Source organism: Choloepus didactylus, chromosome 23, assembly GCF_015220235.1.
Source record: "Choloepus didactylus isolate mChoDid1 chromosome 23, mChoDid1.pri, whole genome shotgun sequence".
Classification (NCBI taxonomy): domain Eukaryota; kingdom Metazoa; phylum Chordata; class Mammalia; order Pilosa; family Megalonychidae; genus Choloepus; species Choloepus didactylus.
Window position 1 is genome coordinate 29,699,826 of NC_051329.1, and position 26,412 is coordinate 29,726,237.

At 42.5% G+C, this 26,412-nt stretch overlaps 1 protein-coding gene and 1 pseudogene across 12 annotated transcripts in view; one reads left to right on the top strand and one right to left on the bottom strand.

Annotated features, from left to right (window-relative positions):
* DEPDC5 (DEP domain containing 5, GATOR1 subcomplex subunit) overlaps window positions 1-26,412 on the top strand; it is a 150,387-nt gene that overhangs the window by 110,341 nt on the left and 13,634 nt on the right. For all 12 annotated transcript variants that reach the window (XM_037817380.1, XM_037817381.1, XM_037817379.1 and 9 more), the window contains 5 exons: window positions 4,542-4,696; window positions 11,511-11,588; window positions 12,026-12,158; window positions 13,611-13,719; window positions 14,641-14,865. In XM_037817380.1, the coding sequence (XP_037673308.1) occupies window positions 4,542-4,696; window positions 11,511-11,588; window positions 12,026-12,158; window positions 13,611-13,719; window positions 14,641-14,865 (700 nt within the window). The remainder of the gene's footprint in view (window positions 1-4,541; window positions 4,697-11,510; window positions 11,589-12,025; window positions 12,159-13,610; window positions 13,720-14,640; window positions 14,866-26,412) is intronic.
* Window positions 8,485-8,986, bottom strand: LOC119519633 (annotated as a pseudogene).

Here is a 26,412-nt window from a genome sequence, read left to right on the forward strand (position 1 = left end):
AGAAACTCCTGGTTTCTGTCTTCTGTTATAAAATAAGCTAGACCCGGGGCCTGTGTTCCTGCCTGGCAGTAATCAGGGCCATGGAGCAGCCTCCCCTTCATACCTGGCCCACAGCCTCTCTTGTTGCTTTTCTTCTCAGCCAGCTGCACCAATATACATCATCTGCCAACCTCTGTAGACATTTGTTTGCAATCTTTGCTGTAGACCAGTACTGTCCAGTGGAACTTCCCATAATGTTGGAAGTGTTCTGTATCTACAGTGCCTAACACAGTAGCTACCAGTCACATGTGGCTATTGAGCATTTGAAATGTGGCCAGTGCCACTGAGAAATGGTATTTCTAGCTTTCTTTAAAATAAGTTATTTCACATTTAAGTAGCTGCGTGTAACTATCATATTGGACGTTTCAAATGTTATCTTTAGATCAAGCAGTTCTTGTTAGACTGTAGTTCTACACTTTTCCTACACTTGTTTTTCTCATTACTGGTTTTCCTAGTTTATTTATTTTATCTTTGTGTGTGTGTGTAGCCACATCTCTTTTGGAGTGATGTGAGATATAAAATACAAGTAACTACTCATACTGAGGAGTTAAGAAGGACTTGTGGAGGAGGGGGGCTGGACCTGCAGAGAAAATTCAGTTCAACCAAGATAGCAAATTCTGAGCACCTGCTATGTACAGGGCTGTTCCAAGTGCTGTGGGAGATGCAGAGATGAGTAAACACTTTAGGGACATTCCATGTTTAGTATCTGTCTTCCCCCATCAGACGGTAAGCTCCATGAGTGCAGGGGGATTATGTCTATTTTGTATATCACACTATTGCCAGAGTTCGGCACATGGTAAGTACTCAGGAAATTTATTTTCTTTTGAATGAATTAGAGAATGAATGAATATGATACCTCTACTCTATGTAGATTGATGAGATCTTGCATTACTGGTGGGAAAAACGAACCAAAAACTTGTCCCTTTATCACCAAGAAGTTTTCTTTCCATTTTCCCTCTCCAACCCATTCCAAGCTGTTACAGAGAGTATTCAACGGAGGGTTTTGATTTGGGATGATATACCTGCCTTCCCTGATACTATAAACCTTGGAATACATCCTGGCTGTGGGTTTGGAAGCTACTACCAAGCTCCTCAGCTCTGGAAGGCAGGTGGGATTCTGTCACAGTCCCTTGACAATGCCCCTGACTGCCATGAAGGAGCTGGTAGACCAGAACTGAGGAGGCCAAACACTTAGCCCATTTTGCCCCCAGCTGTGTTGCCTCTACCAGTCTCAAGGCTCACTTAGAGAGCTGGGCTGACAGATCCAGCAGGAGGAAGTGGGGCTTTGCCAGGCAGACGGGTTGGAAGGCCTATGGGGCTCCCTACTGGTACTGGGGCTAATCTCAGAGGCATCCCTGGCAGAGCTGCCTCCCTTACATTTTCCTACAACTCTGGGCATGTAGGAAACAGAGAGGGGACTAGGAATTGATGCTGCTGACAAGGTTCATTTTTTTTAATTTACCAAACTCCAAACTTTATTCAGATTTCACCAGTTTTTCCACTAAGGTTATTTTTCTGTTCCAGGATCCAACCCAAGGCACCACCTTATGTTTAGTTGTTACATCTTGCCAGTCCCCTCTGGTCTTTGACAGTCTTGAGGAGTCCTGGCCAGGTATCCCAGAAACTGTCCCTGAATCTGGGTTTGTCTGATGTTTTTCTCATGGTTAGACTGGGGCTATGGGTTTTTGCAGAAAATAACCCAGAGGTGACATGCCTTTTTTGCTGTCATATCAGGGTTAGAGGATACCCATACATCACCGGTGGTATCAGCCTCCACTTGCTTAATGTGGTGTCTGCCGTTTCCCTGCTGTGGAGTTAGTATTTTCCCCTTTCCATATTGTATTCTTTGGAAGCAAGTCACTAAGTTTAGCCTACTCTCAAGCAGGAAGGGGAAGATTAAGCTTCACCTTCTGGAAGGGGGCATATTGATGTACATTATATTAAAACAGAGGAAGATTTTGTATGAGGTTCTTATAACAACCTGCATCCTGGAATAAGCACCTCCCTCTGCTTGGCCCTCTACATGCAATGGCTACCATTCTGTCCATCCAGCCTTCCTTTTCTTTCTGTTTACCACTGGTCTTATTCCAAAAAGTTATTTCAGTTGGATTGTAGAAGTAAATGTACCCCCCAGAATAAAACTGTGGCTCAATAGGAAAATTAAGAAAAAGAAAAGATAAGACAGAATATAAGACTCTGTAAAGTAGCTAAAATTTTGTGCTAAATTCAGCTCTGAAGTTCCTGGAAGTCAAATAAAAGTGAGAACCATTTGTTCCAAGATTCAGAGTGGTCATAGGATAAAAACAAACCAGTTACTCAAGATAAGCATAACTTTTCCTGGTATTATGACCTGAGTGAAATGCCCTTCTGTACAGCCTCTGAAAGTCAGACATCGTTTAATATGGGCCAGAGCCCAGGAAACTATGGGGTAAAACTGGCCCACTGTCTATTTTTGTAAATAAAGTTTTCTTGGAACAGAGGCACACTCATTTGTTTGCATATTTGTCTCTGGCTGTTTCTGTGCTATAACGGCAGAGTTGAGTATTGCAACAGAGACTGTAGAGCCTTTTCTAGAAAATATTTGCCGACCACCTATGGATAACTCCTTAACCACAGACCTACCAGGGATCGTGCCAATTTCTGGTAACAGCCCTTGATTTAGTCTGGAGGAGCAATTTTTGGGGTACAGAGGATGAAAGATACCCCTCCCCCACCGTGGGGGTCTAGAAGACAACGCCTAAGAGCTATTCTTATGTGCATAAGAGCTGGTCTAATCCCTCCCTCAGCTTTCTTCTTTTTGCATTTCTCTGAGTATTTATGGTGCCCATGTGGTCCCTTTTACAAACCATTGAGCCTGCTATAGGAGAGCAAACTGATTCTTTCAGAACTGGGGGTGATTTTGCTCCCCAGAGAACATCTGGCTATATATATATGGCTATATATATTTTTATTTGTAAAACAACTCAGAGAGGCATTGTTATCGGTGAGTAAAGGTCAGAGATGTTGCTCAACAACGTATAATGCATAGGAGAGCTCCCTCCCTACCCCCCCCCCCCCCAGTAAATACTTATCTGGCCCAAAATATCAATATCAATGGTGCTGAGGTAGGGAAGCCTTGCTTTAGGAGTAATTTTTGCATCATCTAACAAAATGTCTGAAAATATATGGCTCCATTCTGAAAGTACCCAAGAGCCCCATGTAACAGGGATTGTGGATACTTTTCCAGAAATGCTCAGGAAAAGCTTAGTAATTCTTTCCAAATATTTGCTATTGGCCTGCTCTGTTAAAAGCAACCATCAAAAGATTCCGCAGGGGTTCCAGGTAAGCAGGACATGGTTTTGCCCTCTAGGATGTTTAAAGGGAATGAGACAGAGTACCATCATATGATGCAAAACCTAGCAGCTGCCAGGAGAGGGTCATAGTGGTACAAAGTTGAAAGAAAGATGGTTTCTGCTTGGGGCCTGGGGCAGAGCAAGTCAGGAAACATTTTACTAAGGGAGCAGTGTTTGAAATGGCCTTCAGGACTGATAGGTCTTTAGCAGGTAGTTGTTGGGGAAGAGACTCCAAAGGAGCAGGGCTCCATAGACAGGATTAAACTTGCAGGGTGTGATTTGATGGGTGACCTACACAGAGGCGAATGGGGGCGGTGCGGCAGGCATGCAAGTTGGGGCTGAGTGACGTACAACCTTTAACATCCTGTGGGGTGGTTCTCAATTTTCATAGTCATGGGGAGACTCAAAGTATTTCAGAGTAATGGAGTGATGGGATCAGAACTGTCCTTTAGGAAGATAAGAATGGCGGTGTCTCATAGGTAGGGTTTTAGGGGAGACTGAAGTCAGGGGTCCAGTTAGGAGAGCATTGCAGTCTTCCCCAGCAGGAGGTAGAATGGGCCAAGCTAGGGTGGTGGATGGGCATGGCTTGGAGAAGAATGTGAGTGAGTTGAAGGAGGGGAGGCCACAGGACTAGGCCTCTCTTGAGCCGAGAAGCTCAAAGGGAAGGGAGCTATCCAATGCCTCTGAGGTCTTAAGTGTGAGTAATGGGAAGACTGGTTGTGCCACGGACAGAAGCAGGGAAGGAAGATTGGGGTGGATAGGGGTAGGGGTAAGTTATGGCAAATGGAGTATGCCTGCTGTGATGCCGTCTCTAAATGTATTCTCTCCCTCTCTCCCTTCTCCCATCCTTGTGAGGAAGAATTCTGATTTCTTGACGCTTTCTATGGAGGTTTTTCTTTAACGTAAGTCTTGCAGTTTGAGGCAGGTGCTAGAGCAATGTCTGTAGTCCTGGGGGATTACTACTCTCAGCTGCCTTGGTTTGAAGCACAGGACTTCCCAGGTGCTCTGATGGAGGACCAGGCACACAAGGCTGAGTGTGGTCTCTAGACTCCTTCAGCTCTTCCACCAGGGGCCACTGAGGACTAGAAATGAGAGAGGGATGGAAAGAACAGTTTATGTAAATAGCTTTGAAGATACTGTTTTTGGTATTAATTTTCAAATCTCCTACAGGTGTCTGTGGACCAGACAGTTGCCCCGGTCTTAGATGGTGCCGGTTTGGGGGTAAGCAGTGGCCAATCTGTGGACAGAGGCAGCAGCCAGACCTTTGGGAACTCCCAGAATGCAGGGGAACAGGGCTTCCCCTCCACAAACCCCAGTGACAGCAGGTAAGATTCAGAAAGGCCCAACCCATACTCCTGGGCCGTGCGGATGGTCTAATCACAAGGGCTGCAGTTGCTAGGGGTCCAGAGCCTTGGGTTCTGGCTCTACCATGAATTATACATGGGACCTTGGGCAAGTCAGTCCTTACTGACACTGGCATCCTTGACAGGGTAGCTAAGAGGTTCCCTAGGTGACGTAGAAAAGTATCAGACACGTTCAAAAGGGGGCTTAGGGAATGGGGCCAAGTCCATCTTGTCCAGCATGGCACCCTGGTGGAGGACAGCATGCCACCAGTATTTGCTGATTCAGCAGTGACTGAGTTGCTAGTTGTGGCCAAACGTGGCTGTTCTTTTCCTACTTCTGAGTGTCTGGAGGAAAAATAAGCTTCTCATACCTCATTTTCTTGAGTAAGTGCCCCAGCTCTTAATGCCATTGTCAGGTCTGAGAAACTTTTATATTTCCATCTTATCTGTATTTGCTTTATAATAATTCTGCCCAGTTCATTCTTGTTGCCTCACAGTCTTGATTGAGCAGTCCTTGTTAAATGTTTTAAGAAACTTGACTTTTCCAAAAATCGCTTTCCCTGAGAGCAGAAGGTCCCTTTGGAGCTGCTCACCTTGCTGGCTCCTGTCCAGCAGTCCCTTGGTCTCCTTTTCATCGTAAGTTCTACCCTAGTTTCCTCTGTGCTCACTTGCTCTGGCCAGGGACCACAAAGATGATGGTCACTTGAAAAGCAGAAGAAGGCCTGGTCTTTTCTGGTCCCTGTCTTCTGCCCAGGGCCATATCCCCATCAAGTCGGGCTGTGGGGGAGACTGGGGTGACTGCCCAGCACATGGGAGGGGAGTTCGTTTCTCCCCATTGCTTACACGGGCTGGTTTATTCTGCTTTTTTTTTTTTTTAAAAAAAAAAAAAGAGGACCTGGGGTTATTTAGACAGCAGGTGGAATCAGAACTGGAAATTAGCACAGATTCCATTTCATAAAAAAGAACTTGCTAGGAATTGGTATTACCACATGGGAACGACTGCATGAGTTCGTTCACCACTGTTGAAGGTGTTCACATTGACAGGACAGCCTCTTGTCACTGCTCCTGTAGAGGGGATTCAAGCATTAGAAAGCAGTTTGCTTCCAGGGTCTTTAAAGACTTCTTCTAATCCTGAGATTCTCAAGCTCTACACTGGGTCCTGAGGCCTCCAAATAGGCAGGAGGAGGAGGCCAGGACTGAGGAAAGGGAGAGGTTTGGGGCCAGAGGCATGAGGAACTTCTGGGTAAACCCCAGAACTGGCACCATGTGGTATGGTGGGTGGCCGTGTATACCCCTGTTCAGTGATCTTTGCCCAGTTGCTGAGTATTAAGCATGTTTTAAGGGACCCTCATACCAGTGAGGAAGAACTGGGGCAGGGGAAGTTCTGGTCTCCTGGTTCAGGCAAGCTGGATTCAGATCCGAATTCTGAAGCTTCCCAGTTTACCTTTGCTTGTTCTTTCACCTCTCCAAGTTTCAACAGGCCAATGTTACTGCTTTTACATTTGGTATGGTTTACATTTTGAACAGTGTGTATATCAGTCCTGTGTACAGTATTTTAGATACATTAGCCTCACAACAACCCTGAAAGATGGAAATAGTTTTTCCTTGTTTTTCAGATAAGGGAACTAAAGCCTGGAAAAGGACCAAGGCCCTGTATCTGGTGATACTGGGATTCCGTCTCCCATACTCTTACTAAATTGCCTTGTGCTTTCTGGTGAATATCAAATGATGTGTAGCACAATGTTGTAACTGTTATTAATGCCCCTGAATTGTACACTTAAAAATGGTTTAAATGGTGAATTTTATGTTACCACAATAAATTAAAAAACAAACAAACGTGAAAGGCCATTGGTAAAACCATAGCACTCCAGGGAAATTTCTCAGATGTGGTTGAACCAGAGGCTCATTATTAAAAGAAGAGATATTTATTAAGGTAAGTGAGTTTGAACACAAAATCACTTTGCATTCCTTTATTTTTTAATTTTGTTAATTTTTTAACTTTCATCTGAATGTTGCTCAAACACACATCAATGAAAGAAATTAAAACAGTATTTTTCCTTATAAGATTTCCGTTGAAGGTTGAAAAATATAATACTCAGAATGTAGGAATACAGGCACTTTCATACTGTTCATGTGCAGGGGGGAATGGTATAAACTTTTTGTTGAAAGATTTGTAAATATCTTGACAATGAATAATGGGAGTGTCCTTTGATCAAATATTTTCATTCACAACGTCAGGCAAAAATGTATATACTTTTCTATATTCAAAGAAAAACAAAACACAAGAAACTAGAGATACTGGGGTTTTTTTTCCCTAGTAAATTAAAAAAAAATTTTTTTAAGTGCTTAATACCCCGTGTTGGCAAGGTAGTGAGGAAATGGAAATTCTTTAGAACTGTTAATGGATATTTAAAATAGTCGCAGCTTTCTTGAGGGCAGTTTGACTATGACCGCTAAAACCTTATAGATGTCTAATATCCATTGTTCCCAAAGATTCACTTTGAAAAATGTGTCCTGGATGGAAAACATTATGTCTTCATATGCCAACTCGCCCAGGAAGTGCAACAATGGGTCCATGTCCATGAGATGGACCAGTTGTAACTCAGGCCCCCTGATTCACAAGCAACTGTCCTCTTAGGACAGAATGGTATTGGAGGAGAGGAAGCAAGACCCAAATAGAACCATTCAGAGATGAAAGCAAGAATGTCTGAGATGAAATATGCAGGAGATGGCATTAACCCACCCTATCCCAACTAATACAGAAATCTGCAAGTAGAATTGTTATGACCAAGGAAAAGTGTATTTTCAGTGGTAATAGATACTGCCTGATTGCACTCCAAAAGGGCTGGATTAAGTTTCCATCTCACAAATAGTGTATGAGATTACCCTGCTAGTGCCAACATTGGGTGAACTATATATATATGAATTTTTAAAACTTTATTTTGAAATGCTTTCAAATTTACAGGACAGTTAACAAAACTAATACAAATCCTATACAGAGAACTCCAACCCCACCCCATGTCCCCAGATATCCAGATCCAGCAATTTTAACATTTTGTCACATTTGCCATATTGTTCCATCTATCCATCCTTCTGTTTTACCTGTCTATTTATCAATCCATTTCCTGAACACTTGAGTGTAGGTTGAATACATCATGCTCCTTGAACACTTAATGACATCATGTGCATTTCCTAAGAACAAGAACTTACATAACCACCTTAAATCCAGTTATCAAGTTCAAGAAATTTAACATTAATATAGAGCTTACAGTCTATACTCCAGTTTTTTTGTATGTCTTAATAATGTCCATTGCTACTCCCTTACATTCAGGGTCTCATACAGCATTTAATTGTCATTATCTCTTTAGTTGTTCTTTTTTTTTTTTTTCTTTAATGTGGGAACATATATATACAACATAAACTTTCCCACCTCATTCCCAAGCATAACTTCAATGGAATTAATCACATTCACAATATGGCAGTACCTTCGCCACCTTCCGCTAAAACTTTCCTCTCACCCCAAACAGAAACCCTATACCCATTATGCATTAGCTACCCATTCTCCCTGTCCGACTCTGCCCCTGGCAATGTATACTCTAATTTCTATGTCTATGAGCTTGCATATTTGCCAGTATTTTCTTTGTAGTTACCCTGGGACTCAGATTTAACATCCTAAATCTATAACAACTCCATTTACTTTTTTTTGTTAAGCCAGGAAAGGAAAATCAATGTTTTTAAATACTGAAAATTTTGTTAATATTTCTCACATTTCACAAAATGTCTTTTGTTGACATTCTACAAATGATACCATCCAATACTGTCCCAATACTTTCTTCTTGTGAGGAAAGTTTATTTATCTTTTTGTCTTCTGTAATATTAGTTATTTCAGGAAGATTTTTCAGAAAAATCTGATGAGCATCTACTTGAGATATTAGAGATTCTTGATTTACTTGTTTTTCTCCCTCTTCAGTGTAAACAATTAGAATTGAAGTATCATTTGCTGAGATACCAAATTTTTTCAAAGCCTCAGAGATATTATTTGGGGAAAGGTTGAAAATAATTTCAGTAGATAGAGTTCTTGTCTTCATTTTTCCCAGTCTGTAGAGATGAACTGATTTGTCTGGATCAGCAATAACTGTAGGATTTATTAATGAACCATCTATAGCACCTTCCATGGCCTTTATTCTCAACTCTCCAGCATTTTTTACATTTTTAAATGAGAAGGGTTACTCTACATTCAGGAAATAGGTCCAGCTGATGTGTTAACAGCATTTCATAGATAAGTAGGATTCCATTGCACAAAACTCATTCAGAGTAGATCTTAATCCTTTTACTGGAGTTCTTTATAAGAAAATGAAATTCAGACAGAAAGGTAGAAGAGGAACTTGTTGCCTGGCTGTCCTATAGGGGCTTCTTTTCATTACTCCCCAGGACTTGTTCCACTTTTCCTGGGTCCCTGTGGCTTTTTCTTCTTAGTTTACTCTCTTGTTTTGGTGGAACATTTTCAAGTAACTTCATCTGATCCCTGGTCCCTTCATTTGCTTTAATACCAACTTAACTTCAATAGTATATGCAAACCATGTTCTTATACCCTTCTGTTCCCCTACCTTTATGTTGTTCTTGTTACAAATTGCATAGTTACACATTATGAGTCCAAACCCGCTGACTTCTCACATTTTATGCATTGCCTGTTAGATCATGAAGGAAGTAAAAAGTGTACCGGCATTTATATTAATCCGTGTCATTATCTTAATGGAGACCTTTATTTCTTCCTGCAGCTTTGATCTTTTGTCTAGTATCCTTCTTTCCAACCTGCAGAACTCTCTTGTAGGGCTGGTCTAGTGGGGGGAGCTCCCTCAGCTTTTCTATATCTGGGAATGTCTTAATCTCTCCCTCATTTTTGAAAGACAGTTTTGCCAGATACAGAATTCTTACTTGGCAGTTCTGGGCTTTGAGCACTTTAAATATGTCGTCTTACTGCCGTCTTGCCTCCATGGTTTCCAATGAGAAATTGGAACTTAATCTTATTGGGACTCCATTTTATGTGACATGTTGCTTCTCCCAAACGGCTTTCAGAATTCTCGTCTTTGGCATTTACAGTTTGTTTATAATACGTTGCTGTATGATGGGTCTATTTGGGTTTATCCTTTTGGGAGTTCATTGAGCATGTTGGATGTATATATTCAGGTCTTTCATTAAATTTGGATATTTTCTCTGCCTCTTTCTCTCTTTTTTTTTTTCCTTCTGGGATTGCCACAATGAATGCATGTGGAATGAATAGTTTGCTTGATAGTGTCCCATAGATTCCTCAGGCTCTGTTCATTTTTCTTCATTCTTTCTTCTTCCTGCTTCTCAGACTGGATGATTTCAATTTTCTTATCTTTAAGTCCTATGATTCTTTCTTCTGTCTGCTCCAATCTGCTGTTGAGCCCTTCTAGGGAATTTTTAATTTCTTTTACCATCATCTTTAACTCTGTTTAGTTCCTTTTCATAATTTCCATCCCTATCGATATTCTCTTGGTGTTCATCTGTTTTCCTTTAGTTTTTTATCCATGTTTTTCTTTAGTTCTTTGAACATACTTAGGATCATTTTTTTAAAAGTTTTTGTCTGGTATGTCCTAGGTCTGGTCCTTGTTGATGGTTTCTGATGCTTTAATTTTCTCCTTTGCCTGGGCCATCATTTCCTGTTTCTTTGTATGTTTTGTAAACTTTTGTTGAAACCTAGACATTTAATATTTTAATATGTTATCACTGGAATCTAGACTCTGAGGCATCTGTTCCTTTAGTTTGTATTCAGCTATTGTTATGACAGCACTCTCCTTTAATGCCAAGAGCTAACAAAAAACAGGGAAGGATGAAAAGAAAACACCTTTCCCAGGTCTTTACAGCTCTTTGACCTGTGTGAGTGCTCTCCTTCAGGGCTGATCCATAAATAAATTTAGAGAATGGCTTGAGGCCAAAACATAGGGCCACCCTGATCCTTTCCGTGCATGTGTCTTCTTGGGAGTATGCATGTGACCCCAGGAATTCCCTTATATGCTCAGTTCTGAATGTCCCCACTTCCCTAGGTAACAGATTCCTCAGTGCACTGTACGTCCTACAGCCAGTAATCACCTGCCCCAGGCAGCACGATTTGATTGTTCTCCCACAGCCATTCGAGAGCTCTGTGTGCTGTCTTCTACATGCTGGGCAAGTTCTGGGACAGGGAGCCTGTAGCAGTTATCCTGGTTCAGAATCTCAGGTTGTCACCAGAGAGATTGGCCAGACATCCAGGCTCCCAGTACGAACACACAAGTTACTCTGCTTCCTCCAGAATTGGGAACAGGGACCCGCATGGGATCGTGGGTCTGCTCTTCCCCAAGCTGGTGAGGGAGTGGGACAGGGTCCAACCAGGATGCCACCAGATCCTACCACTTTTAAGATGCTGTTTTATTTTTTATTCGATGCTTGCTCTGTTACTGCAATCCTTTAACTGTTTTCTGGAGGTTTGAGAAAGATGTTTCTGCCAGTTCTTGCTGGTTGGTTAAAGCTTCTGTGGGGGGACAGAGTCCTGAAGCTCCTCACTCCACTATCCTGACCCTGGATTCCTTTTCTTTTTTTAATGTTTATGCTTTGGAAGTTTGGAACCTCCCTCTCTAACCCCTGTAAGACATTCCCTGGATGTTGCTATCCAGCCTTTGTTTGAGTGCCATTAGTGTCAATACCATCCCGGCATCCAGCTCTGTAAGAAGTAAGATTCATGTTCTCTGTCGATGTGTGTGCCCTCGTCTTGCTCATCAGATATTCTGTGTTGTAGCTCTCAGCAGCTGGCAGCAAGCTCCTTGACGTCCTCCTCTACCCTAGTGGAGATCCTGGAGGCCATGAAGCACCCCTCGTAAGTGCCTGTCATGTGAGCGGGTGCAGGGGTGGGAGGATGCTCAGGCAGTGTGGTACAGCAGATTTGCACCCTGATGCCCCTGCTCACCAGCTGTGAGACCTTGGACAAGTTAATTGACCTCTATGTCCTTGTTTGTAAAATGTGGAGAATCGTGGTTTCTGTGAGGATTAAGAGAAATAATGATGTAAAGCACTTACTATAATGCCTGACAAATACGCCTTCTCTAAATGTCAGTTCCTTTCTCCTTTGCCCATAACACTTTTTTTTCTGTCATGGGGATTTCTCTGAAGCTAGAAATAGTGTAGAGAAATTGCTTCATTGGGACCTCACTTCCGATTATTAAATGCTTTAGTGGGAGTCCCTTCTTTCTCCTTGTTTCTCTCTGCTGGGTGTCACATGCGCACACACATCCTGCTCACTGTGTTGGAACTCAGGACAGGAGTCCAGCTGCTCTCAGAACAGAAGGGCCTCTCGCCATGCTGCTTCATCAGCGCCGAGGTGGTGCACTGGCTGGTGAGCAACGTGGAGGGGGTCCAGACCCAAGCAATGGCTGTTGACATCATGCAGGTGAGACTCAAGAACAGGGGTGCCCACCGGACTGCCTCTTCCGGTCCCCTGGAGCCAGGGGTGAATTCTGAAGCATTTACATTGTCCAGTAACTACCTCTGTGGGTTGGGGTGAGAATCTGTTCTTAATAAGTGTGAGGGCTGTCTGGAATTGATGAAAGAGTAGGTCTTGCTTTGAAACACATTTTACCTTGACTTAGAAGTCTGGCAGAATTTATCATCTGAATGGAAATATTCTGGAGGGTATCTAGGCACTTTTGACCCTCAGAAGAACCTCTGTGAGACATTCTTGGGGAATACCCTCCCTCTGACTTGAAGCCCCCTTTTCTCCTGGTCAACTCCTGCTCATTCAGGACCCAGGGCTAGATTTGGGGCTCTGCCCCAGGGGCCTTCTGGTGCCGCGTGCCCACAGAGTAAAGAATCTGTCTCTGTCTCATTTGCCTTCCAGCCTGGACTGGGCATCTTGAGAATAGGGCCCTCTTTTGGGTCCATTTTGTCCAAAAATGGTCTTTTTGTCCATTTTCATTTCACCACTGCCCCACATGTTGCTGGACTCACAGTAGGCACTTAGCGAGTGCTTGCTGAACTTAATTATACCATTCAGAGCTGGTCTTAAACCCAGGAGGAGAGAAATGGGAAAGGTGAATTTGCTTAGTCAGTTCATGTCAACCTGTCAGCACAGAGGCTGCACCGGAAATCAGCAAGCTTGCTGACCAGCTGGGTTGTCATTCCTGCAGTGCAAAATCAGTAACAGATTTGAATAAGTCTGTGATCCTCAGTTCTCTCTTTGAGGGACTTGATGTGCTATTTCCCATAACCTTTGCCGGATATATACTCTCGTCCCTCTGAGAATAGTATTTCTTTGCACCGCCATTAAAACGAATGAGCTAGAGGTACATGTCAGATAAATGTCAGAAGCTGATGTAAAAAAGCCAGTTGCAAAATGATGTGTAGTATAATGCTCTTTACTTAAAATTTAAAATCACATGGAAATAACTCACATTCTATATCAATGCATGCCTATATAATAAAATTATTTTTAAAGCATTCTTAAGAATAAATGTGCAGAACCATTTATTTCTGGGTGGGTGGTGGGGAGATAGGTGAATGTGACTTGGGGGAGTCCACAGAGATTTTTTTAAACAATGGAAAGATCTGAGGTCAGTATAGCAAAATGTTAAATTTGGTAAAGCTGGATGGTGAGTATACCTGGGCTTTTTTTAAAAATACTTTTCTGTGTGTTTGAAATGTTTGATTATAATGTGCTTTTATATTTTATGATAAAATTTTCGCCAGGCACAATGCTTAACATAGCCCACTTTTCACATCTAACTAGGTGGGGGTGGGGAGGGTTGTCTCCCAGTGCTCCCAATACTCCTTTGACTCCAGGACATAACTAAGGCCCCTCTAAGATGTCCTCTTCAGGAATTTCAAATTTCAATGTCCCTTCTAGAAAATGCTGGAAGAGCAGCTGATCATGCACGCATCTGGCGAAGTCTTGCGGACCTTCATCTATGGCTTCTATTTCTACAAGATAGTCATGGACAAAGAGCCTGACAGAGGTCAGCAAATGTTGTCCACAGGGGCAGGTGTTTTTCCTGGCAACTTACTCTCTCCAGTGGATGGTGCTTCTTGATCTCCATTTGGGACTTTGTATTCTAGGTTGATGGATCTATCAACTTTCTTAAGCATTTGTAGTTAATTGAAGCACAGCTGGAGTGACAGGGGTTTCTTAAGCTACAACATATTCTTGGTGAAGATAGTGTGGGTGAAAGATAAATCTAAAGGAGGCCAGGGAATCTGGGATGGGGAAATCCCCACAGGTCATTTTTTGGTAGCTGTTCTTAATTACAGCTCCCCTCCCCCTTACCTTAGCACGGGAGTTTCTGGTTATAACAGTGATGGGCTCTATTCTGTGATTTATAACACTTTTCACTGGCTAGGTCTCCAGATTCCATTCTTCCCCCCAAGGAAGACTATCTTTGGCAGTTTTCCAAGATACTGGTAAAGTATTTATGTTTTTTGAAAATGGAAAAAAGCAATCCCTTGGAGGGCAGCAATTCCCAGCAGGCTCGTGTGGCTCTGGAGGCCCCCAGAATTCAGACCAGCATCTCCTGTAAACCCAGAGCACACACAGGGAGGCACCTTGGCTGGAAATGACTCCCATCCTGCAGATAAATGGCTTCTCAGCCTCTGGGTTTAAGGAATGATGAATCAGACAAAGCAGTTAGCATTGCTCACAGTGCTCTTTTATCCAGGAATATGTCAAAAGTGGATCTCTGCAAGTTATTTTTCTTGTGGTGCATCCATCGTTATCCTTTCCCTTAAATTCCATGTTTGACCAGTCTATACTTGTTCTGCCTTCAAGCTGAAAGAATAAAACCACCATGTATTCTGATATTAGGGGTCTGAAGCTGGGGGTGGGGGAGTGGGGATATATGTGTCTGTGCTGAGAACTCCTTCTCTCCCATCTGCTTCCCCAGTGTCCATGCAGCAGCCTGCCACCTGGCACACAACAGCAGTGGATGACTTCACCAGCTTCCAGCGGAAGTGGTTTGAAGTGGCCTTTGTAGCTGAAGAGCTCCTGCACTCTGAGATTCCTGCCTTCCTCCTGCCCTGGCTGCCCAGCCGGCCAGCCTCCTATGCAAGCAGGCACAGCTCCTTTAGCCGCAGTTTTGGAGGACGGAGCCAGGCAGCCGCACTTTTAGGTAGATGCCTGACCCCACTGGGGTCTCAGGGTGTGCAGGTGGGCAGCTGAGGGAGAATGGCATGTGGTCATGGGAGTGGGCCAGGCTAGCTGGGGATACAGCCACTGTGGCTGTCACACTGGTCATTCTGTCTGTAGGCACTGCCAGCTTCCATTGGTTTAGTGGGTCGAGCCTCATTCTCATCCCAACCAACAAACATTACTCAGCAACTGTCAAATCAGAACACAGTGCTAAACCTGCACAGATGGAGAGGATATAAAATGTGGCACCTTTTCTCAGAAGGCTCTCAGGATGCAGGGGATGTGATCTGGTGGGCTGCTCCTCACTGCCATTTTAGTTCCTGCTAGAGGCCTTCCTGAGAACTGTTGCATCCTAGGATCTCAGGACAAATACTCGTCCTAAGCATGAATCTCCCCTCTTCGCTTCCTCTCCAAATGTGCTTACATCCACAGATGTAAACTGGATCTCTTCCCTCTGGGTGAACACCTGCTTATTGAAAGGTGGTTACCTCTGACAGGAAGTGGGGACCTCTGCTCTGCAGGGCTGGACTGATGGGTGGAGATGTAACACCTTTAGAAAATATATGCTCTAGCCACATGCTCATGGGATTATCTCAAGGGCAGGTTAGAAACGGTCCTGAAACCCTCTGGAGAGAAGGAAGCAAGCAGAGACTAAACCCCAGAGAACACCCATGTTCTACTTAGTTTGCCTGTTAATGTCCAATGGTAGAATGGAAACATTAATATCAGTCAGTTTCTGGACCATTAGAATCATTTGGCTCTGGAGGTGGCTTTGATCTCCCCACCCCCTCACCCCACATGGTCCAGTATTGTAAGTGAGAAGTAAAGGGGTGCTGAGTGCAGAACCAGGGAATTGGCAGCTCCTTCACTCTTCAGCAGGCAGTCCTTACTTCTTCCTTTCCCTTTTGTTGCATTTCCAACTCTCCACCCCATTGGGGAACCTGTTATCCTGGTATGCTCACTTCTGGCCACTCACTGGAGCACCACCAGGGCTCGATACCTAAGGCCTTTGAGCACCTGGAATAACAAGCACCACACTCATGCATCTTCTGCTTTGGAAGGGCCTAGCAGCCCATATGAAGCAGCAAATGGAAAAGGGCAGGCACCCAGGTACCAATGAGAAGCAACAGCCAATAGCCCAGCTGAAGGTGAAGTCTAGCAAACCTACACAAATATAATAAGCACAAGAGCTGGTGAAGTACAGTGTCAGTCACTTATCTATGGTACTGAATGGCATATGGGAAGCTTCTAAAGAAACAAAGTCATTTTCAGAGCTTGCGGTAGAATGAATGTTTAGAGCTGGATCTGGCATGCTAGAAGGAAGCACTCTGCTTTGCTCCCTGCTGGCCTCAGGCCCCTTTTCTCATGCTTTCCATCTGTGGAATTTGTGGCTGCTTTAGTATTGGCCTGATGTGGTGTAAAGGTAATGACAGTGACACCAGGGATTTCTAGAGCATTTGTGTGTTGGGTCTTGTGCCAAGAAGGGAATAATTTCATTTCATCTTCCTGCACTCCTGTCATAGATACCACCATTTATGGTCTAGAGTTGAGGAAACTGAGGCTCAGAGAGGTGAAGTACCAGGATTCTGCATCCAGTGAGTGCTGGAGCTGGAGTTTATTCCTGGAATTTCCTGGCCCAGGAGCCCGAAGACAGAAGCAAAAGCCTGTCAGGACTTCAGAGGATTTGCAGGATGACTCAAGTCCCAGGGTAGCTGCTGCCCTTAGGGATGAAGGACACTCAGGTCCCCACAACTCCCTAATGTGGCTTTCCTTCCCCTCTGAGCCCACTCCCTCCCCTGGCTTTCTGACAGGCTCCCTCCAATCTCCCAGTTTCTTGACTGACCCCAGCCAGGACCTACAACTGCTTGATCTTGCCACCCTTCTACTCTCTTCACCCATCTCACATTTTTACTTCCTTCCTGACACAGCCTAGGTGTAGTCTATCTTGACACTCCTTTGCGTGCATGCTCCAATCCTGTGCCTGTACCTTTACCATCCTCACAGAGTGAGCTCCAACCGTGGCTGAAGCTGGTTCTGCTTGTTCCTCACCTGGACCGCCCAGCCATACCTAGCCAGAGGGAAGCCCACAACCCTGCCGCATGTATTCAGTTTAAATTCATGATTGCTCACCTCAGGTGGGCCTTTGCTACTGCTCCTTAGTCCATTCACCCTCCCATTTACCTGGAGAGCATTCCTTCTCTCCTCTCAGACTCTCACCCTGGCTCCCTATTGCCACCCTCCGCTTCCTGTGTCACTGGGAAAATAGAAGCAGTCAGAAATAACCTCCCCAGATTCCCACCCACCTCTACCCTCTTGGAAGCTGTATCTCCCACTCCTCTGCCTTCCCCCACTACCAGGCATGAATCACCCCTGCTCTTCTCTGAGGCCAGGGTCCACTTATGCACTGGACTCCACATCTCACATTCCTCAGGGAGGTGTCCCCATACCTGCCCCTCTCCAGGCTTCCCATCTGCAGACACCTCTCACCCATTGTCAGAAGCAAAGCAAAACAAAAACAATGCCTTGAGTCAGGTTTCTGACCATCCCTTCTTCTAGAGCAACTTTTCCCAGGGTCACCAGTGACCACCACATTGCCCTGTCCAGCAGTCATTCCTCAGTCCTCATCTTCCTTCCCCTGTCAGCAGCATCTGTCGGATGACCCGACTCTTCTTCTAGATGCTTCCTCTACTTGGCTCTTGGGACCCACTCTCTCTTAGCTCGCTCTCTTTTTTTAAAATCAGGTCTCTTCCTGTTTTTTCTTTTTTTTTCCTAGTTCCCTGACCTTTCAACATTGCAGCACCTGGGGGTACACTTGTGCCATCATCTCTCTGTCCCAGGGTGTCTCATCTATTCTAATGGCCTTAATTACCTCTAGATCTGGTCACTCCCAGATTTGTCTCCATCCCAGACCATGCCCTCCAGCTCATGACCAGTACTCTGTCTGCCTACTTGACATCACCACTTAGATGACTAAACACAAAATGTTCAAGCAGAGCTCATGCCCTTCCTCCCCAACACAGCTTCTCATTCTTGACTCTTTGGCCAGGAAAATCAGTCGTTCTTGTCACTTCTTTTTCTCTCCCACCTTATATCCAATCCCTTAGCAAATTCTATCAGCTCTACCTTCAATATAGTCCCAGAATTGATCTGTGACCCCCCTCCTCCAATCTCTTACCTGCGTGAACATGGTCACCTCTCACCTGGCCTCCCAGCTTCCACCCTTGCTCCCCTAAAGTCCACTTTCTACACAGGAGCCAGAGAGACTTTTCAAAATGGCTTCAGATCCGGTTCTTCCTCTGAGCAGGAGATAGTCTGATGGCTGCCCAGCCTACTTGGAATAAAAGTCAGTCTTTTCAGCAGCCCACCTGCTCTACATTATGTTCATTCTCCGCCTCATCTCCTGTTGGTCTCTTCCTGCTTCCTCTGCTTGACTCCATGTCTTCCTTTCATGCCTGTGAACGCACTAACCACATTTCTGCTTTTGGTCCCTCTAGCCTGGAGCACTGTCCCCTAGATGCTCTAGAGCTCATCCCTCATTATTTCAGTTGCTACAGAGGTTACCGTCTCAATGAGGCCTTCCAAGACCATCCCTACCTCGCCCTCTCTGGAACCCTTACCCTGCTTCTTACCGCCATCTGCCATTGTGCAGTTTGTAAGTTTTCGTGTGTTTTTCTTCCACAAGGGTTTAAGCTATGCGATGAACTTTATTTTCTGGATATCCCAGCATCTAGAACAATACTCAACACATAGTAGACATCAATAAATATCTGTGGAATGTAAAAAATTATGAATGAATGTAGTTTGGCAAAATTGGGAAAGTTTCAATTTGGAACATTCGATTTGGAGCACACTTTTTGACTCTAAGCAATTAATTGTCAAAATGCCAAAGAGGAACTAGTTGTGCCACTCATTCTGTTGAAAGCACTACCTGGCATAGACCAGGCAGGCTGTGTGTCATAGAGGCGTGTGCATGGTCCCCAGCCAGGGAACAGGCAAGCCGCATGTCACGAAGATGTGTGTGTGGTCTTCAGCCAGCTGGCTGCACTTTTCCTTAGAGTTAGCATTTCTGGAAAATGCTTCAGGAATTGTCACCTCTATGCCATCGTTTTGGTTGTGAGGCTATCTTAACAAAGAACACCCTCATTTCCAAAGTCTTCTCCTTCAGCAGGCTGGTGAAACCCTCTCTTAACTGCCAGAGTTTTAAGCTTAAGATGAGATTCAGATCATCTCAGTTTAGCTTTGGTTCTTAATTATTTCAGAAAATTGTGCTTAAAAAGAAGTTGCATATGAAAAAATAAGTCATATGTCCATAAAACAAGGCAAAGTAGGAATGAGGAGAGGAGTTATGTCTACAGTTTGGGGTCTGTGCATGAGCTTTAGGAGGTTTTTGAATCTGAAACTAGGTGGAGATTTGCATTGTGCATATCTTCTGGGAAAACATCCTTTTTTAGCTTTTCTATTTTTTTTTTATTTGTTTTTTTTTTAAATAACTTTTTATTAGCTTTTCAATGGTTCCCAAGATTGTTAAGGTAAGATTTTATTCATTAGCTTCCTTTGCTATCAGCCCTCTCACCTGGAAGTGGATTTCCTTTCCTTTTGAACTAGATATGGTGTTACTGCACCTGATGCTACCCAATAACAGCCTGCAGACCTTTGTATTATGATTTGAGATGCTTATCCCAGGCTTTTTTTCAATCTAGATTAGACTTTTACCATGTTATTTACTTGTATGAGAAAGATCAGTGGTCTTTAAATTAGACTGTCTTAGGTGTTTGGGGTTTTTGTTTTTGTTTTTGTTTTTAAGAGTAGCACAAAAGCCATAATTGGCTTTTCCTCCGGAAAAAAAAAATTAACGACTTATAAAGAAAAGCAGGCCTTTGTATCATTTATGACTTGTTCCTTTTGTTTTTTGTTTGTTTGTTTGTTTGTTTGGCTTGTTTCCTTTTAAATGTCTTTGATTCTCAGCTGGAAGTTAGCAGAGGAGAACTGTTTTGAAATGCCTGACAGTTGGCCCATGGTCCTCTCTAGCTTGGCCCATGGTGGCTCCCACTTCCTCATCCCTTCCATCCTGCATCTCTAAGCTGTGAAGCTGCAGGGACATCTGAGACTCTAGAAGAAGCAGTCCTGCATCCTTTAAGCCCACACACATGCTTTTTCCTTCTCAGCCTTGTCTAACCCACTGTATCTCTGGGTCACAAGGGACTGTAGAGTGCTTCTGTCCTAACCCTGACGCTCGAACATTTTTCATTCACTCCTGATAAGTGGAGAATTGGCCTCTCTCTGCAAACCCCCATCAACATGGCACTCACTCCTGAGACTGCTTGTTCCCTTGTTGGGCACCTCTGGTTATGAACAAGTTGTACTTGTGTTCAGCTTCCATCCCATGCCTGGGGAGTGTGTTCTTTCTCCTTCAGTGACACTGATGTCCTTTCTGGTCATTCATAGACCCCCAGCAATGACCTGAATAAAGATGCTTAGCCTGCTCCTCCTCTAGCTTTGCACAGAGTTACTGGACTTCATCTCTGTCTGTCCCCCAGGTGAATAAGTCAGTTCTCATGGAATTCAAGTAATGATTCAGAGAATTACCTAAAGCTGCAACTCATCAGGGCTTAGCCCTGTGTGAGCATTGCAAGCTGGTTGGAAGCATTCATACTGTCAAATAGAACCCCTGGAGTATGAAGTTGAGCCCATAACCTCTTGGCTGAGTGTTCCCCTTGGGCTTCCTCAGCCCAGCCTGTTCTGAACTTAACCTGTCAGGTGGGAGAGGAGAAATGTGTGAGTTCCTTGCCAGTTTCTTGAGTGTGCTTTCTTGTGTGGCCAGGGGCTTTTTACTTGGGGAAGAATATACAGAGTCCAACACCAGAGAGCAGAGCCTTCTTTTCTTAGATTTGAACTGTTAATTAATGTATTACTCTGGTGGTATCATGAATCAGGAACATGAGGCAGAGAAAGAATCTAGTTTTGATGAACCGTTTACCATAGGAGTTACCAAGTAGTTCTTTAGCCTTAAGTGTCACCAGTAGCGAAGCAGTGTTCCATGACAATCATGGGCAGGCCTTGGATTGAGACTTAGTGAGCTGACAGCTTAAAATGGGAGGAAGCAATAGAAGGAACAGAAGGAAAGGAGGAGAGTTACAGGTGAGGAAGGCTAAAGAGGAAGGTAAGAGAAGGTAACCACTTCTCATCCATTGTTTCACTTAATCCTCACCACTCCTCTGTGAAGAAGGTAGGCCTGTCACTGTCTTATTTGCAGGTGAGGAACTAAACCAGGAGAGGTTTGGCAACCTCATGACCACATGTCTAAGTAAATGGCAGAGCCTAGATCTTGCAATTCCAAATCTAGGTCTTTTGCCAGTTTGCATGTTCTGCTTTGCAGATAATAATAAGTGGGACACCTGACAATGAGATATGTTTTCTTAGGTGTCATTCAGGGCCCTGGCTGTAGCTTCCCTCCCTCCCAACAGAAGCTCATTAAAATTGCTCACTCAAGAGTTTGAGCCGTTTTAGCCTTGCTGGTTGTTCTGGTTTGCTAGTGCTGCCGTTAGGCAAAGTACCAGAAATGGGTTAGCTTTTATAAAGCAGGGTTATTTGGTTATAAATTTACAGTCCTAAGGTCATGAAAGTGTCCAAAATAAGACATCGACAAGAAGATACCTTCACTGAAGAACAGCCATTGGCGTCCGGAAAACCTCTGTTAGTTGTGCTCCCAGTTTGCATTTCAAAGTGGCATTCTCCAAGCATCTCTAAATGTCAGCAAGCATTTGGGCCTGTGTGTCTCTTTTTGAAGGACTCCAGTAAACTAATCAAGACCCACATTGAATGGCCAGGGCCACACCTCCATAGAAATAATTCAGTCAGAGTTATCACCTACAGTTGAGTCAGTCACATCTCCATGAAAACAACCTACTCCAAATATCCCACAAGATTACATTAAAGAATATGGCTTTGGGGGGGACATAATATATCCAAACCAACACACTGGTGATAAGAACCATTCAAGGCTTTCTACCTGCAGAACCCAGAACTAAGCTGGTTGCTTCAGGTAAAGAAATACCAGTGGACTCCTGGGGCAGTAGAAAATGAGGGGCAGATAATGGTTTACAGAAGTCCTAGGTCTGTCAGCTCCCAGCCAGGCAGAGTAGAGCCCTGAACTTTTCTTTACTTCTGAGTCTGCTTCGGAAACTTGATTCTCTAACAGGTCCCTAAAAAATCCCTCTCTTGGGTTGAGTAGGATTTCTGAACAGGAGTCCCAGCTAGGATGAGCAAGTTGGGTTCTGACCTGGAATCCCTGAGCAACACACAGTTGATGAAACAGGTGTTAAGTATCATGATGAGGTTCCATTTCTTGAGAAAAATATTACAGAGCTATTGCTTTCCACAAGACTTCCCCTTGAGGTCTGGGCTGTTTGTCCATTTATAGGTCATTAGCATCAGAAGGTCTGGGGTTCTGCCTGGCTTAGGTTCAGACTCTGCAAAGTCATTTCCTCTCCCTGGGCTGCTGTTTCTTCATCTGTAAATGAAGGAGTTGGATTAGATTAAAGGGATCCAGACTATGGCTTAACCAGCCAAATCCGGCCTGCCATCTGATCTGTTGTTTGCTTTTTAATTTTTATTCTACTAACATATATGCAATCTAATATTTCCCCCTTTAACCACATTAAAATATATAATTCAGTGCTGTTAATTACATTCACGGTGTTGTACTACCATCACCACCATCCATTACCAAAACTTTTCCCTCATCCCAATTAGAAACTGTACAATTGAAGCATTAACTCCCCATTCCCTACCTCTAACCCAGCCCCTGGTAACCTGTATTCTAGTTTTTTACTCTATAACTTTGCTTATTCTAGTTATTTCATATCCGTGAGATCATACAATGTTTATCCTTTTATGTCTGGTTTATTTCACTCAGCATGATGTCTTCAAGGTTCATTTATGTAGTGGCATGTATCAGAACTTCATTCCTTTTTATGGTCATATAATAATCCATTGTTTGGATATACCACATTTTGTTTATCCATTCATAGGTTGAGGGACACTTGAGTTGCTTCCATCTTTTGGCGGTTGTGAATAATGCCACTATGAACATTGGTGTGCAAATATCTGTTCAAGTTCCTGCTTTCATTTCTTTTGTGTATACACCTAGAAATGAGATTGCTGGGATGTATGGTAATTCTACACTTACCTTTCTGAGGAACTGTCAAACTGTCGTCGACAGCAGCAGCACCTTTTTACATTGCCACTAGCAATGAATCAATTTTCCTATTTCTCCACATCCTCTCCACTTGTAATTTTGCACTTGTAATTCCCTTTTTTTTCATAGTAGCCATACTAATGGGTGTGAAACGGTATCTCATTATTTGCCATTTGAATATCTTCTTTGGAAAAACATCTATTCAAGTCTTTTGCCTATTTTTTGAGTTGCTTGTCTTTTTGCTGTTGAGTTGTAGGATTTCTTTATATATGCTAGACATAAAAGCTTTATGATATGTGGTTTCTAAATATTTTCTCCCATTCTGTATTTTTACTTTCATGATAAAGTGCTTTGATGCACAAAATGTTTTAATTTTAGTGAGTTTGCGTTTATCTATTTTTTCTTTTGTTGCTTGTGCTTTGGGTGCATGAGCTAAAGCAAGGTCATGAAGATGCTTCCCTGTGTTTTCTTCTAGGGATTTTCTTTTTTGATCCATATGGTGTGAAGTAGGGTCTACCTTCTTTATTCTTTTGCATATAGTCACCCCAGTTTTCCAAACACACATTTGTTGAGGAGACTACTTTTTCTCAATTGAGTGAACTTGGCACCCATGTCAAAAACTAATTGGCCATATGTATGAGGGTTGATACCTGAATTCTCAGTTTGATTCCATTGGTCTATATGTCTGTCACTGTGCCGGTACCATGCTGTTTTGATTACCATGGCTTTGTAATAAGTTTTGAGTTTGGGAAGTGTTTGTCTTCCAGTTTCTTTCATCTTTTTCAATATCTTTGACTATTTGGGGCCCCTTAACCTTTCATATAAAATTTTTTGAGCCCCCTTTTTTTTGATATATCAAGCTTGAAGTATATATAGTACTTCAAAGCGAGGAGACCTTGAGTTCCATTTGTTTATACATTAAGTTTGAAGTATGTGAAGTATCCCAAAGTGTCTTCTGCCCTGTCACCTCTTGCTTTTTTTAAAAAAAAAAGTTTTATTAACACACTACACAACCCATTCTAAGTGTGCAATCAGTAGCTCCCAAAATAATCACATAATTATGCATTTCATGTAAATTTGATGATTGGCTTTTCCGTTTCTGCGAAGAAGGCTATTAGAATTTTGATGGGGATTGTATTGAATCTGCAAGTCATTTTTGGTAGAATTAACATCTTAACAATATTTAATTTTCCAATCCATGGAATATGGAATGTCCTTCCATTTATTTATGCCTTGTTGGATTCTTTTAGCAATATTTTGTAGTTTTCTGCATACAAATCCTTTACATCCTTGGCTAGATTTATTCCTAGATATCTGATTCTAGGATTTTTTTTCCTCAATTTATATTCATTACTAGTGTAAAGAAACAGTGTTGATTTGGGGGTTGTTGATCTTGTACCCTGCCACTTTGCTGAATTCATTTATTAGCTCCAGGAGCTTTGTTGTGGATTTTTCAGGATTTTCCATATATAGAATCTTGTCATCTGCAAATAGGGCAGTTTTACTTCTTCCTGTTTGGATGCCTTTTTTTTTCTTTTCGTACCTTTTTCTTATCCTGACTAGCACTTCCAGGACAGGGTAACAGTGGGCATCCTTGTCTTGATCCTTGATCTTAGGGGGAAAGCTTTCAGTCTTTCACCATTGAGTATGATGTTAGCAGTGAAATTTTCATATATTTATTCTTTAACATGTTAAGGAAGGTTCCTTCTATTCCTAGATTTCTAAGTATTTTTATCAAGAAGGGGTACTTGATTTTGTCAAATGCCTTTTCTGCATCAATTGAGATGATCATATGGCTTTTTCTTCCTTTATTCTGTTAATGTAGTGTATTACATTAATTGATTTTCTTATATTGAACCCCCTTGCATACCTAGGATAAATTCCACTTGAGCATGGTGTATACTTTTTTTTAATGTGCTTTTAGATTCGGTTTGCTAGTATTTTGCTGAGGATTTTTGCATTTATAATCATAAGGAATATTGGTCTGAAATTTTCTTTTCCTGTGATGTCTTTATTTGTTTTTGGTATTAGGGTGATGTTTGCCTAATAGAATGAGTTAAGGAGTGTACTCATCTTCAATTTTTTGAAAGCGCTTGAACGGGATTAGTGTTAATTCTTCTTGGAAGTTTGGTAAAATTCACCTGGACTTTTCTTTGTTGGGAGGTTTTTGATTACCGATTCAGTCTCTTTACTAGTTATTGGTCTATTGAGAACTTCTGTTCCTTCTTAAGTCAGTCTATGTAGTTTTGTGTTTCTAGGAATTTTTCCATTTCATCTATGTTATCTGATTTGTTAACATACAATTGTTCATTGTATCCTCTTTATTATCCTTTTTTTATTTGGTGGGATTGGTAGTAAAGTCCCCCATTTCCTTTCTGATTTTAGTTACTTGCATCTTCTCTCTTTGACTTTTAACCTACTTATGTCTTTGAATTTAAAGTGAGTCTCCTGTAAACAACATATAGTTGACTCATGCTTTTTTATCCATTCTGCCAAACTCTGCATTTTGACTGTAGAATTCATTCCTCCTACATTTAATATAAATACTGATAATACAGGATTTTCTTCTGCCGTTTTGCTATTTTGTCTTTGTAAGTCTAATGTCTTTTTTGACCCTCAATTCTTCCTTTAGTACCTACTTTCCATATTTATTTGATTGTTTGTATTGTTCCATTTTGAGACCCTAGTCATTTCTTAATATATTTTTTCATATTTTTTGAGTGATTACTATAAGGCTTAAATTTGACATTCTGAATGTATAAAAACACATTTGTATTGATACACAACTTAGTTTCAAAGCATTATATATACACCATTCCTATACTCCTACATCCTCCACCTTTTTGTTGTACTTATTACAAAATAATTCATATGTTTTATCTCCAAAACTGTAGATTTATTATTTTTTATGTATTTTCATTTAGAACCATAAGAAGTAAAAAGTGGAGTTACATACTAAAAAATACAGTACAATGATACTGTATGATGCTGTTTTTATCTACTGTCTAGTGTCCTTTCCTGTCTGTCTGAAGAACTCCTTTTAGCATTGCTTGTAGGGTAGGTCTAGGGGTGATGAGTCTGCTCAGCTTTTGCTTACCTGGGAGTGTCTTAATCTCTCCTAATTTCTGAAAGAAAGTCTCACCAGATATAAAATTCTTGGTTAGCAATTCTTTTTTCTTTTAGCACTTTAAATATTTCATACCACTGCCTTCTGACCTCCATGGTTTCTGAGGAGAAATCAGCACTTAATCATATTGGGATTCCCTTGTGCAAAATGCCTTGCATTTCTCATGCAGTTTTTAGAACTCTGTCCTTGTCCTTGTCCTTGGA